The sequence below is a fragment of the Ictidomys tridecemlineatus genome, chromosome 4 (genome assembly GCF_052094955.1).
Source record: "Ictidomys tridecemlineatus isolate mIctTri1 chromosome 4, mIctTri1.hap1, whole genome shotgun sequence".
Taxonomy (NCBI): Eukaryota; Metazoa; Chordata; class Mammalia; order Rodentia; family Sciuridae; genus Ictidomys; species Ictidomys tridecemlineatus.
The window spans coordinates 50,190,798-50,205,605 of NC_135480.1; the positions used below are offsets into that span (position 1 = coordinate 50,190,798).

The window sequence follows — 14,808 nt, forward strand, 5'->3', positions numbered from 1 at the left end:
AATTGGGGCTGCGGTAAGGAGCCTGGTGGAGAGAGAGGGAGGGTGTAACCTGGGGATTGGGGGTGTTTGCGAGGCACAAAGCTCTCTGCTACCTGCAAGGAAGCCTCACTCTTATTTCTGAGCCTAAGGCAGACCCCCACATCACTAGACCCTTCTCCAAGCTCCACCCTTAGCAGGAGCTGGCCTCAGTAGGGACAGGGACACTCCCTAGGAGGGTGGAGGAGAAAAGGAGCGAGGCCAGCTGTCTTCGGCACTCAGCACCTTCTCCAGGGACCCAGTTCCAGATTCTGCTCCTGGAAACCTGGCCAGAACTTGGCTCTCGCTGCTGCTACAGAAGCTTTTCTCCTGGAGTCACCTGTGGGACTTTGGTCACCCTGGGCGTGGCCTTCTGTGCTGTTCTGGAGGCCTGCGGGCTGGCAGCACCCAACCTGAAGAGAACCCCAGTGGCTGAGGGGCTGCGCCTGGGACGTCACTCCTGCTCTGCTGGTGTGGCTGTAGCTGGGAGAAGACTGGAGCGGCTGGGGACAATCTGTGCCTTCCCCTGGGTGGTAGTGAGCCTTCTGTGGCTGGGAAGAGCATCCTACAAGCAGGAAGGTTTATTTGGATGGTGGCTTTGCTTGGCTCCATGACCTCTGGGCCAGTGATGAGGCAGAGCTTATGATGAGGACAGCAGTGGGACAAGGCCACTCATCTCGGGCAGCTGGGAAGCAAAAAGAGACAGGGTCCGGGTCCCAATAGTCCCCTGGGGGCCCACAGGGAATGACCTATCATCCTCCACCAGGCCCTGCCTCCCAAAGGGCCGCAGGCTGCTGACCAAGCCTTTAGCATATGGGCCTGGGGGGAAATTCCAGAACCAAACTCTGAGTGCCCCATAGGGGGGTTCTCCTCCTCACTTCTGAGACTGCTCTTTTTATTATTTTTATTTGTTCATTTTAGTTATACATGACGGTAGGGTGCATTCTGACATACCCTATCTACATGGAGTATGACCCAGTTCTGTGGTTGTACATGCTGTGGAGTTACTCTGGTCGTGTATTTATGTCCAGTTCATTCTGCCGTCTTTCCTATCCCCATCCCTGCTCCCTTCCCTTTCCCCTTTGTCTAATCCAGTGCACTTCTATTGAACTTCTATTCTTTCCTACCCCGGCCCCCTTAAGGTGACTTAGCATCTGTATATCAGAGAGAACATTTGACTTTTGTTTTTTTGGGGGGGATTGGCTCATTTCACTTAGCTTGATACTCTCCATCCATTTATCAGCAAATGCCATCATTTTATTCTTCTTTAAGGCTGAATAATATTTCATTGTGTACATATGCCATAATTTTATCCATTCATCTGTTGAAGGGCACCTAGGTTGGTTCCAGAGTTTAGCTATTGTGAATTGAGTTGCTAAAAACATGATGTGGTTGTGTCACTGAAGTAGGCTGATTTTAAGTCCTTTGGGTATAAATTGTGGAATGAGATAGCTGGGTCAAATGGTGGTTCCATGCCATTTTCTGAGGAATCTCTATACTGCTTTCCAGAGTGGTTGCACCAGTTTGCAGTCCCACCAGCAATGTGTGAGTGCGCCTATTCCCCACATCCTCACCAGTATTTACTGTTGCTTATATCCTTGATAATTGTGAGGCTGTTCTTTTTACCCCACATTGAAAAGCTTATGGACAGAGGATCTGATGGGTAAGGGCAAAACCATCAGGGACACTCAGCCTGGTGCATGTCTCTGGTCCCTGGTCCTCTATGCTAGCTGATCTAGAGGTGAACCCAGCTGGTCTGGGTTCACCTCTCAGCTCTACCTCTCACTAGCTGTGTAACTTTGGGCAAGTTACTTAGCTTTTCTCATCTGTAAAACAAAAAGGAATAATAATAGTAATAGTGAATTGTATTCATAGATTGTTTTAAAGTTTTCACTGTGGCATACAGTAAGCATGGTATACATATTGGCTGCTGTGACTGTGATTGCTTTATGACAGTCACTGCCATCATATAGAATCCGAGAACTTTTCTCCAAATACAGAACCTGTACCTGTACCCCCCTGAGGTATAGGACAGAGCCTGGGGTGGCGGAGGGGTGGGACAACCCTTCTGGGCCTCCTCCCTTGGATTGCTGGGTGGTCTTTGCCTAGCCAAAGGTCTAGGGTCAGGAGGGGGCTCCTGGATGTCCTTGTTGACCAGTTTCATGGCTGTTTTTGAGGCCACCCTTCTTCCTGTGCCCACTGGCTCCTTCTCATCCTCCTGCCTAAGGCTTCTAAGAAACATCCCTGCAGAACCTTCCCATTTGCCTGGGTCGGCAGGTAAAATTCTGTGTGATACTAAAATAATTTTTAATAAAAGTCTGTCCCATGTAAAATATAGGGAATAGTGTACTGAAGTATTATTTTTATTTTTTCTTACCCAAAATGCAAATTTCATTGGGTGTCTGATATTTTTATTTGAGGAATCTGGCAATCCTGATTTGAGTCCCCCAACCGAAGGGGCGATCAATGTAGGACAAAACAAGATGTCGGGCCACGGGTGGGCAGGACTGGGTCCTTCCTTACATCAAGCCTGGTGGGTGCTGGCGGTGCTGCAGGGCAGGGCCCACATGTTTGGACCTGAAGTTCTGTCCCCAGCCGGCTCTTCCGTATGCAGAGTGTGACCGTGTGCTACGTGTGCTGAGCAGGAGGGACCCACACAGGGCACGGCAGTCCCCCCACCCCGCCACCATGTGCCTCTGGAGTAGGGGTGGAGGCTGTGCAGCTTTGACCCTGAGGCTGGGACCCTGGACAGGTGTTGGGGAAGCAGGCAGGGTGGCCTCTAGGCACCATTCCTGCTCAGGCAGGGCGACAGGCACACAGCTGATTAGACTCGGCCACAGGAAGACGTTTCCTTTGGAATGAGCTCAGTTCCCCAGAGGGAGCACTGAGCACTCGTGCTCCAAGAATGTGCTGGGAAGCCCCGGGAGCCTGGGGCGGCCCTCTGTGGCCTGGCAGCAGGACAGGGTCCTGGCGTGGGGGGCAGCTTCTCTGTGGAACAGTTGCTCCCCAGCCCTGAAGACTCTTGGGCCTGAAGGGGGCTTCCTGAACGATGGAGAGAGGAGGCCGTCGGGGAGGCCAACGGGGAATTGTGCTGTATGGTGGGGCTAGAGGAGAGGAGGAGGAGGAGGGAGAGGACGTCAAGGGCATTTCCCAAGTGACCAGGCACTCAAGGGCTGCGCAGGGGACATACTCCATGCCTAAGTCCAGCTGGGGGCACATTCTCTTCCCTGGCTTGTGTGACGTGGGGAACAAGGAATCGGTAGGAGCAGCCCAGGCTACTGTGGAGGCTGGCACTTCAGGACAATGACAGCTTCAGTTCCCAGCGCCCACCTGGAGTTTCCACAGGGCAGCCTCTGCCCGCAGGGTGGGCCGGGAGCCTCGGGAGGGCGTCTGCCGCCCTGCGCTGGCTTTTTCCAGTGCGGCATCCAGGAAAGACTGGGGGGGTGGGGGGCGGCCGTGTCCCAGACAGGCGTACAGTTAACAGGCTCCTGGAGCTGGCTTTGTCTGAAGGTCCAAAAAACCTCCCAGGAATGAGGGAAATCTGACTTAGAAATTCCTAGAATAAAGGGGAGGCCACCCACCACCTCCTGGGCACCCTTTCTAGCCCTCCAGGCACCTTGCTCCAGGGTCAGCCTTGGGGACCTGCCTTCCCACAGTGGGCTGGGTTGGCAGTCCCGTCCCTGAGAGCTCCAGAGCTCCTTCCTGCCCCACATGCCACCTCCTGTCCCCTGCCTGAGCCCCCAGCCCAGCCCACCCATCCCCCAGAGTCTGGCCTCATCTCCTGAGAGCCTTGGGTTAGGGTCAAGGGGAGCTCTGCCCTTACCCACGACCTTGGCAAGCAACTTCGCCTCTCTGCCTGCTTCCTTGTCTGAAAGTGGGGCTTCTTTTTTATATATTTTTTGTTTGTTCTTTTTAGTTATGCATGACAGCAGAATGCATTTTGACATGTCATACATGGAGTGTAACTTCCCATTCTTGTGGTTGTACATGATGTGGCGTTACACTGGTTGTGTGTTCATATGTGAGCTTGGGAAAGTAACGTCCGATTCATTCTACTGTCTTTCCCATTCCCATCCTCTCTTCCTTTCCCCCACTTCTCCTTGTCGGATCTGGTGACCTCTCCTGCTCCCATTGTAAGTTAGCATCCAGAACATCAGCCTTTTTTGGGGGAGGAGGGGTTGGGGATTGGCTCATTTCACTTAGCATGATAGTCTCCAGTTCCATCCATTTACTTGCAAATGCCATAATTTCGTTCTTCTTTATGGCTGAGTCATATTCGATTGTGTATATGTACCGCATTTTCTTTATACATTCATCTGTTGAAGGGCACCTAAGTTGGTTCCATAGCTTAGCTATTGTGAACCGAGCTATATAAGGGGCTGCATCACGGTAATATGCTGATTTTAATTCCTTGGGGTTATACTGAGGAGTGGGATAACTGGGTCAAGTAGTGGTTCCATACCAAGTGTTCTGAGGAACCTCCATACTGCTTTCCAGAGTGGTTGCACCAATTTGCATCCTCCCAGCAATGGATGAGGACACAAAAGCGGGGCTTCTTTTACTCGCTTTGGAAGATAAGATGGTGCTAGGATGAGATGGAGATGCTGGACGGGGCCTAGCCTCCAGCATGGATTGAATTGTGTCACATTTCCTTGCCCTTTGTCCTTGTTCTGCTGGCCAGTCTAGGCCCTCCTGCAGTGAGGTGACACTCTCCCCCTCCCATTTGTCTCCACCCCACAACAGAAGGCTCTGGGAGGAAGCAGGAGTTTGTGTGGTGATGAGGGAGAGAGCCTGAAGCTCCGTGTTCCTGCCTTCAGTGAAAACAAGGGCTCATTCCACAGAGTGAGGCCCGTCAGCCCACCTGGGGCTCGCTGTAGTTGCAGCCTCCTGAGACGGCCCTGGGCTCCTTCCCCGAGTTAAGCCCTGCAGGTGGAGATGCACTCTAGGAGCCCAGAGGCTGGAGGCACCATGAACATTATCTCTTTGAATATGCCCAACAACTTCCTGACAGTCCCCATTCTACAGATAACAGAACTGAGGCAGAGATGCTTGGGGTTTTCCCAGGATCCCCTGGCTTGTCAGTGAAGTTAGATTTGAATCCAGGCCTGGGCCTCGGAGCCGGTGTGTCACTCCCATGGGGCCCCAGGGACACTTGTGTCATGCAGCAGTGTGGCAAGTGCAGCGCTTCTGGGGAAATGTGGGGTCCCAGTGGGAAAAGGTGCATTCCTTGACCTCTTGTGATGGTGGCACTGAGAGTCCCCCAACCCCAGCCTGCCTGCAGTCCTGGGAGAATCTGGACCTTAATCAGTCCACCCCTGTATCCCATCAGCTCATCCTGGGAGCAACTGTGGCCTAGAGCTACCTCCCCCACCCCAGGAAATGGCCAGCCACAGACAACGAGCCCCACCCAAACCTTGAGTCACTGCTGAAGCATAGGGTTCCCTGATTGACTGAGTTCTCAACCAGGGAACACTGTTCTGCCCCTAAGGCTCAGCATCTTGAATATGCCTGTGGTTCCCCACTAATCTGTTCTAGTCCCAGCAGGAAGATGGTGGGTGCTCAGGAATAGAACTGGATGTGTGTGAAAATGTAGGTGATGGGCTTGTTTGGAGGGAAGGGGGCATGTATGAGTGTGTATTAGTGTGCTAGCGCTCCTGTAACAAAGCACCACACACTGGTCTCTTAGCAGAAATTTATCCTCTTACAGTTCTGGAGGCCAGAAGCTCCAAATCAAGTTTTTAGCAGATTGTTTCCTTGTGAGGGCGGGATGTCTTCCAGGCCTCTCCCCTTGGCTTATAGATGCCTTCTTTTCTCTGGGTCTCTTTACCTTGTCTTCGGTCTGTGCATATCTGTGTCCAAATTTTCTTTTTTTTTACAAGGACAACAGTCCTATTGGACCTCATTATAACTGATTGCACCTGCAATGACCGTGTCTCCAAATAAGGTCACATTCTGAAGTATCAGGGGTAGGATTTCAAAATAGGAATTTTGGGAGTCAAGAATCCATATCAGGGCATTTCAAGGCCATAGAGGCAGTGGAAAGAGTGAGTGGTTGGGCATCTGATGGACTGGTGTTGAATCTTGGCTTTTCTTCCCCTAATGTTCTTGGGCTCTGAGGCTCAGTTTCCTCATCTGCAAAGTCAAGATTGACCCATAGAACCCCTGAGCCGGTGGCCCCACACAGATGCCTTGGAAAACCTGGAGGGATTTGTTTGTGGTCCCTCCATCTCCCACAAATTTGTTTCTGCTTCCTGGGAGCCTCCCTCCTCTGATAAACCCCCGAGCTGGAAAATCAAAAGCGAGAACGGCTCCTTTGCCATTTTCCACTATGTCATGATGGCGCTGAAGCACCGGTACAGTGTCCAGGCCCAGTGTCCCTGCCAAACGCACACTGCCTTCCCAGTCCCGCTTCCCCGCTGGCTTCTGAACTTTCTAAATATAGCTCCTTCCCTGGGACAACAAAGAAACCATCCTTGGAATGGCTGCAGTCCCCATAACCAGCTTCTGGGCGTCTGTCAGGGAGGGAGGAGTCGGGCAGACCTAGTGGCTGGGACTTAGAGCAGCCCTGAAACCCAAGCGGCTGGCTTTTGTCATCCAGCCTTAATGACCTGTAGGCCCAAACGCCCAGAGGCTGTGGCCTTGGCCCTCTGTCTCTGGGGATATGGGGAGCCCAGGGCCCGGCCAGGCAGGCTCTGTTAAACTGGGACTGAGCAAGACATTGGTTCACGCTGGAGGGAGAGCAAAGTGAAGATATCCTCCGAAGAGATGGGAAGGGCCTGTCTTTAGGGACTCCCAGGGCCATCTCTGACAAGCCAGGCGACTGGGCAGATCCTTCACCTAAGTCTCAGTTTTTACATCTGCGAGGTGAGACAATAACCAGGTCGATTTGATCAGAGGGAATCTGTGCCACTTGGCGGGAAGCCATAGCCCTGCTGTGATGGATGGCTGTTGTAGCCTCTGTTCAGTGTGCTACCTTCCCCATCCTGTGTGGGCCTTCAGTTCAGGCTCCCTGTGGAGAGGAGCCTCTCCTGCTGTCCTGGGGCCTGAGAGGTGGGTGGTCCTGTGGGGTCTTCACTGTATATAACCTGAGACACTGAATGCAGAGCTCTGCCCCCTCGCCCCCAACCCCACCCTGGCATTGACTGAGGAAGCAGCTGAGCCTCCCCGGCCTCTCACCTGAGCTCTGCAGCCAGCCTGGGCCCCGCTGGGTGCTGGTCCATTTAGTACCTTGGCTCAAAGGTGGACACGCTCCTGAACACAGGTAAAAGAAGTGGAACTTTTGAATAGAACCTGGATCACTAAGCTCAGGGCCTGGCTGTGCCCATCACATGTCGTCCCCTCCCACCTGCTCAGTTCTGCTAAGGTCTGAGGACCTGCAATCTTCCTTAGATTGGAGATACCTAGAAAGGCGGGACCTACCCCTCCTGCTAAGGGGGCCTCGGGAGAGACCCCGTAGGAACAACCTTACAGGAGGGAAAGCCAGTCTTCCTACAGTGAGAGGCCACTCTGCCCCAGGACTTTCCTCCTGTGGGAGTACACACAGGCTGCTGCCCACCTGTTTGACACCCTCTGGGAAAAAGTCAGGACTAGTTGTCCCCCCCAGCGTTGACGGGACAGAGCTGTAGAGCTGTTGAGGAGGCATCAGGCCCCTGCCTTTTTAGACCTGCCTTTCTGTTGACAAGCTGGGCCCCTGCGGGGCTGTGCCAGGGAATCAGACATCGGAGGGGTGAGGGAGGGTGCAGCCGTCTGTTGCCATGGTCACCATTCACAGAGCACTAATTCAACACAACAGCTCTGGAAATAGCTCCTGCTATCAGCCTTGTTTTGTATTAAAGGTAGAATCAGCAGCCCAGGGTCATACTGCTCTTAAGGGCAAAACCAGGATTCAAAGTTTGTGCACCTGGGATTTCTAATGTGATCACGATTCTTCCCAAGCATTGCCAGGGTCTGCCGGGAAGGACCATTGTGCATCCACCCAGGCAGGCTGGTGAGCTAGCTCGAAACAAAACACGGGGTTTTCTAGAGGGAAAGCAGGCTACTGGCATTCCTGGAGGTCTCACACACATATCAGCTAAGGAAACCAGTTGCTTTAATGTGTTTGGATTTTTTCAGAGGTCTCTGGCAAGCTTCCATGCCTCGCAATTTTTCCATTGTTTGAAAACAATGAATCGCTTCACTGTGGCTTTGCAGGGGATGCCTTGCCACACACAGAGGCCCACTGGGGAAAGGAAGCTATTCCTGGGATGGCCAGGTACATGTCCTATGTGGGTAACTGTAACAGCAGATTCTCAGGGGATTGGTACAAGAAGGATCCTAGCTCATAGTTTTCAATTAAAGACCTGGAAAAGGAAGCATATAGTATGTAGTCAGAGTTCCAAATCCACAAAGAATTTTGGGGGAAGAGGAAGCCAAATTAATGGAATGCCTATGTTCTTTGCTTTGATTTCCAAATCATTGCTAGGGATGAGCGTTTGCACCCTGTTTGCCACAGTGGCAGCAAGTGGTCGCATCCATTCAGCACTTACCCACTGTGTGCCCATTTTGTGGCAGGTGGTGTGCAGGACACAGACACACATGTGAAATTCTATTCTGCTTTTAGAAAGTGGGATTGTGTAATTCTAATATGGGCGTGCTTTACTTTCTGACATATTGTAGAAATCACTATGCAAAGAGGGCCACTCCATTCATTTTAAGGTCAACCTGGAGACACTACTCCATAGAAATGACTCTGGAATAATCAGTTCCCTTTCATTGGTCATTTCTGTTCGTTCTGGAATTATGAATAATACAACAGTGTGGCCTCAAACATCTTTGTATTCAGATATTTGCATTGAGGACAAGTGTTTCTTAGAATGGATACCTGGAAGGAAAATTACCTTGATGTGTGCATTAGATTTTTGATAGATGCTGATGAATTGCCTGCAAGATTTTTTTTTTTAAAATCTAGCTCAATATTAATTACCTCCAAAGCACCTGGAAATGCCCATTTCCTGAAACCCCTACCAACCCTAGATATTGTATTAGTTCCTGTTGATGCTGTAACAAACTACCACAACCTTGGTGGTCTGAAACAATACAGACTTATGATGTCACATTTCTGTAGGTCAGCAGTCCAACCTGGTCTCACTGGGATAAGCCCATAGGGTGGGCAGAGCTGCATTTCTTTTGGGGAGCTGTAGAGGAGAGTCTGTTCTGGACCATGCCCCTTTCTGTCTGGAAACCCAGCAGTGACCAGTGGAGCATCTGTGACGTTTCACATGACATCAATCTGACACTGACTGATCCTTCTTCTCTCCCCTTTCCCATGTCTAAAGCCCTTTATAATATCAGGCACAACCTAGGATACAGTCCAGTCCCTGTGTTCAGATTGTAATTCAGATTTAGCAACCTCCATCCCATCTTTCCCCAGAACATCCACAGATTCCATAATTCCTGTGGCTCAGGAGGATGAGACAAAGAGCATTGCGAGTTCAAACCCTGCCTCAGCAATTTAGCAAGGCCCTAAATAATTCAGTGAGACCCTGTCTCTAAATGAAATATAAAAAGGGGGACCAGAGATGTGGCTCAGTGATTAAGTGCCCTTGGGTTTCAAAAAGAAAAGAAAAAAAATTCCAATCCACAGATTTCTGTTGCTATAAATTTTCTGTTTGTACCCTTTATCTCCTCTTCAACCATGTTCCTTTCCCCCCCCCACCTTGCCAGATGAATTATGAATCCGTTGGACACAATACCTTTATTTTATTTATTTTTATGTGGTGCAGGGACTTGAACCCAGTACCTCGCACATGCCAGGCAAGCGCTCTACCACTGAGCCCCAGCCCCAGCCCCGAATTATGAATTCTTTAAGAGCAAGGACTTTCTCATTTTCCCCTATGTGTCTCCAGAGCCTCAAAATGTAGCCAGATTCATAAAAAGGTTTCAAAGCCTGTTGGTCCTTCCTTCCTCCCAAATGTCATCCTTCCTACTCCATTCTCTTGCTGTTCTGCCTTGGAGAAAATGTCAGGAAGCTTCCTGCTGAGCTGCCTACGTTGGGTCTGTGAGGGAGGGTGTGGTGGGCGGAGACAACGAATGTCATGTGATCTACACTCAGCCCTCTGGATCCCTGGGTTCAACCAACCTCAGATGGAAAACATTTTCAAAAATTGTGTTTGCACTGAACAAGTACAGACTTTTTTCCTGTCGTGTGTGATTCCTTGAACAAGACAGTAAACCATTTATTTACAGAGCATTCACATTGTATGAGGTGCTGGAAGTAATCTAGAGATGATTGAAAGTGCTCAGGGGTCATGTGTAGGTTATATGCAAATTCTATGCTGTTTTACATAAAGGACTTGCGCATCTGTGGATTTTGGTACCTGTGTTCTGAAACTGATGATTGTATTTACAGCCACATGGACTTCTCTTGCCACCACGGGGTCTTGGGTCCAGCCAGCTCCTACCTAGCTCAGCCGCTTAACTTGGGCCGCCCCCGTCAAAGCCTGCTTCTCAGCAATAAAAACAGTGATGGCGTCATTCCTGACATTTGAGGCTTGCTGAGAGAGTGGCAGGAACAAAGCCTCACCTGCTCCGTTTAGGCGGGGAGAGTCCTGGTTGCTGAGCTGCCAGTACCTTGCAACATTGATCATCGGTCCCAGAATGGCAGGAAGGGGACTGGTGGCAGCTACTGGGCTGAGATAAGTGGGACCTGAGGGAGATGTGCAGAAGAGTAATTTTAGGTCATTTTTAGACTATTAGGCAATGTGTTCTCTTTTGACTTTCTTCAAAATCACAGTAAAGAATTGCTTGTTAGTCAATATGGGGGTCAGTCTGAAGCTCCTGGTGAGCAGAGTCTGGTGCAAGATGGTGACCTGGACCTGCCAGTAACACAGGTGCCTTTGCTCTGGCTGCCTGCTGTCCTCCAGAGGCGCTGTGTCCAGTGAGGCTGTTCTAGTCAGCTATTTTGCTGCTGCGACTAAAGGATCTGACCAGAACAACTGTAGAGGAGCAACAGTTTATTTGAGGGCTCATGGTTTCCGAAGTCTTAGTCCGTAGAAGGCCGGCTCCATCCTCAGGGCTCCAGGTGAGGCTGAACATCATGGCAGGAGAGGGTGGCGGAGGAGTGCAGCTCACCTCATGGTGACCAGGAGGCAGAGAGAGAGACACCACTCTCCAGATACAGATATATACCCAAAGCCACACCCCAATTCCCACCTCCTCCACCCACACCCTACCTCTCAGTTACCACTCAGTTAATCTGTATCAGGGGATTAAATCACTGTTGGGGTTGAAACTCTTACCACCCAATCATTTCAGTCTGTGTTTTTTTAGTCTCTGCAGTGTTGGCCAGGGGACGCCCAGGCCTGGACCAAGGACAACAACTCCTTCCCAATGACAGGGCTTCATTTCTTTGGCTACTTGGCCACAACCTCTCTGCTGATTCCCAGTCTACACGTATACTTAGGTCCCTGGTACCTCGAGAACCTGACCATACCCATTGGTCAAGTACTACCTCGGCTCACAGTGCAGAGGTGGGGACCAACTGCAGGCACTTAGATCCAGGCCTGCCTGTTAGGCTTCTCCAGGATGCACTCCCTACCTGCTTACAGGTGGAGGATACACCGAAACAGAGGGGAGGCAGGTCCTCCTCTCTGCCAAGGCCTTTCCAGAAGGCATGCTGGGGCCCCAGAACTCTAGGGTCGCAGGGAACCTCGCTGCCCTCTGGATGCTCTATCTGGAGCCCTGAGCCCCTCTTCTCAAGAGCTGCTGGTGGGCAGTGTCCCTGTACCCTGCACTAGCTGGGCGCTCTGGGGGAAACCCTTGGCCTCTCTGAGCCTCCCTTTCCCAGTTGGCAACATGGGGAGGCAATGCCTATCTGCCACCTGCTAGGACAGTCACCTAGTGGAGCCCAGCCTGCACTGGGGGTTGATGGTTGTTCTTGTCATCACATTCCCCCCTTTCCTGCCCTCCTTTCCATGCTTTGAAGTTGAGACCAGAGCCTGACTCGGAGGCCGACAGGCGTCCTTCCTCCTCCTCCCCTTCATCTCTCCACCTCGAGGAGTTGCCAGTCATGGGGAGAAAGCTCCTGCCCTGGGAGGCGGGACCCCAGCCCCCCTCCTCTCACATCCAGGCTGGCAGCTGCCTCTGCCTCTTGCCAGGACCCTGGGCCCAGGACACCACAAGTGCTCCCCAGGCAGGGCTGCAGCCTCCAGGGCAGGAGGCCAGCCGCCCAGCCTCTGCTCCACTTCACAGACATAGGGCCTGCTGGGCCTGGCCTCCAGCCCTTCCTGTGCGGCCCCCTGGGCCTGGAACTCATTAGCACTTTTTATTAGACCCATCTGCTGCCGGTGGAAGGCCAGTCTGTCTCAGCTTTGCCCGGGGCGTGTGGGCGGAGACTGCACACAGGCAGTGTGTGAATCGGGTGTGGCATCCTTGGTTCCAGGGGAGATGGGGAGGAGCAGCCAGCAGGCTCTGGGGTGACTGGGGCCTGGAGGCCTTTCCTGAGCATCCCGGGTCGTGTTTCATCCCAGCCTTCCTGGGCTCTGTGGGTCGCAGCCCTGCATCTCACTGATGAGGCCCCCTCTGCCCTCCCCAGGAGTGCATCATTGACGAGGACTGCGGGCCCTCCAGGTACTGCCAGTTTGCTAGCTTCCAGTACACCTGCCAGCCATGCCGGGAGCAGCAGATGGTAAGGATGCCCAGGTCTCCTGGGCTGCAGCACAAGGTCAGGGAAGCTGTGGGAGGCGGCCAGGGGTCCCAGGGACTCTCAGATGGGCTCCTTTGGGATCCCTCTCCACCATGGAAAGGCTCCCTCGATGGTGGAGAGGGATCCCAAAGGAGCTGACTCTGGAATGACCAGGAAGTGACCAGTCTGGGATTGCAGGAAGCCATCTGCAGACCTGCTGCCGTCCCTGGCCCACCCAGGATCTCTGGTCACAATGTCCCATGAATGGCAGAGAAGGGGAGGGGGGAGGCTCTATCCCGTCTCCTGGGATGACTCATCCTACTAGACACAAGCAACACCCTCAGGCAGGGGAAGGCAGCTGCTCTCTGTCCTCTGGGTTTGCAGCCCACCCCCAGATCAGAAGAGATAGAGGAGGAGCCAGGAGGCCAAAGCTCTCCCCTAATGGAGGTTCCACTGAGAAACGCTGGGTGGGCAAAGGACACCCTCCCCTCCACCCCACAAACATTTTGGACAAAGCTGTGGCTCAGACTCCCTTGTCACTTGTCCAATACACAGCATGATGATTTGGAAAATAAAGCCTTTCTCATTACCCTGCTCAGCCCTTCTGTGGTGAAGCAGCTGCTGTGATACCTCCCAGCCCACCCCACGACACTGGGCACGCCACACCGACCCCACACTGCTCCCGCTGCCATTCTCTAGGTGGCTCCAAGCCCCTGGCGCCCCTGGGCCATCCCCATCTGGGCTTACAGGCTTGGGCCTCACGCTTGGTCAGCTTATTGGAATCTTGCAGCTGCCTGCATCTGGAGGCCTGGAGCCGCCGTCCTTCCTGACCTAGGGTCCTAATTGAAAAGTGGAAGGCCCAAGTCTTGGGTGGGGCTCAAAGATACTCAACTGTCCCTTCCAGACTCTCAGGCTGTGAAGGACTCACACATGACTCGTTGGGTGCTGTTTTTCCAATGTTTTGATCCCTCGTGTCTTGACAGCCAGGCTCCCAGCCCGGCCTCCTTGACTTACACTAAAGCCCACCCACCTAGGACCGCACTCTGTCTCTTCCTCCTTTAGCGAGAGTATCTGTGGCATCTTTGGGCCGGGCTGGGCCAGGCTCCTAAGGTCTATGAGCTATCACACTTGTTTTTTCCCCACCTCTCTGCAGCTCTGCACCCGGGACAGTGAGTGCTGTGGAGACCAACTTTGCGTCTGGGGTCACTGCAACAAAAAGGCCACCAGAGGTGGCAATGGAACCATCTGTGACAACCAGAGGGACTGCCAGCCTGGGCTGTGCTGCGCCTTCCAAAGAGGTGGGTGGGCTCCCCTCTGGGTGCAGAGGAAGCTGGTCCCAAGTTCCGTCCGTCCGGGGTCTGCTGGAGACATGGCCATGTCCCCTACATCTTCTCTGGGTCCCGCCTCCTGGGCAGGAGTATGTCCTAGCCCCACAATCTGAGCCTGAGTGGGAAGACCCTTTTTTTCCACGCTGTTGATGCCTAGAAAATTAAATTCTTTCATGGTGCATGAGCCCAGGGCAGGAGGGTGTCCCCACAGAGGCTGGACTCCAGCAGCCCCTCCCCGTCCCACTCCCTCTCCGGGCCCTAGAGCGAGCACTGGCCCTGTCCCTCTCCCAGGTTCCATCCACAGTGTCTCTTCCAGGTGAGGCCTGCTGAGGCTCCCTCTGCTCTCACTAGAGTGGCCGAGAGCTCTCCTGAGCCACCTCCCCAGCTCTGCCTCCCCCAGCCCCACAGGGCCTCCAAGGACCTGCTGCTTCGGTGGTTTTCTGGAAGAGCTGCCTGACGGGGTTACTCCCTGGGATCCACAGTAGCTCTGTCACCTCCCACAGCAGATGGACTCACAAGGCCTCATGGTCCCCTCCACTCCTTCCCCTCTCTGCCTCTACCACCTTTTCCCTTTGACCTGACCCCAGGTCTTTGTAGGTGCTATACCCAGACTTAATTTCTTCAGATTTTGTTCCCTAAAACCCAGCTCACTTCTTCCAGGCAGACACCCCCCCACACCCTGCCCCGCCAGCGCCCCGCTGTCCTCCCCCGTCACTCCTCCTGAGCCCATATTGCCATCTTGTTCCCTCTCATTCCACTTCTTCAATCCCAAGTTCACTGTGAGGGTTGGGCCCATCTCTCTGT

The 14,808-nt window shown here is 52.8% G+C and overlaps 1 protein-coding gene across 3 annotated transcripts in view; it reads left to right on the forward strand.

Moving 5' to 3' along the window:
* Window positions 1-14,808, forward strand: part of Dkk3 (dickkopf Wnt signaling pathway inhibitor 3) — a 47,986-nt gene that overhangs the window by 30,648 nt on the left and 2,530 nt on the right. For all 3 annotated transcript variants that reach the window (XM_078046478.1, XM_078046479.1, XM_078046480.1), the window contains exons 5-6: window positions 12,587-12,679; window positions 13,830-13,974. In XM_078046478.1, coding sequence (XP_077902604.1) covers window positions 12,587-12,679; window positions 13,830-13,974 — 238 coding nt within the window. The remainder of the gene's footprint in view (window positions 1-12,586; window positions 12,680-13,829; window positions 13,975-14,808) is intronic.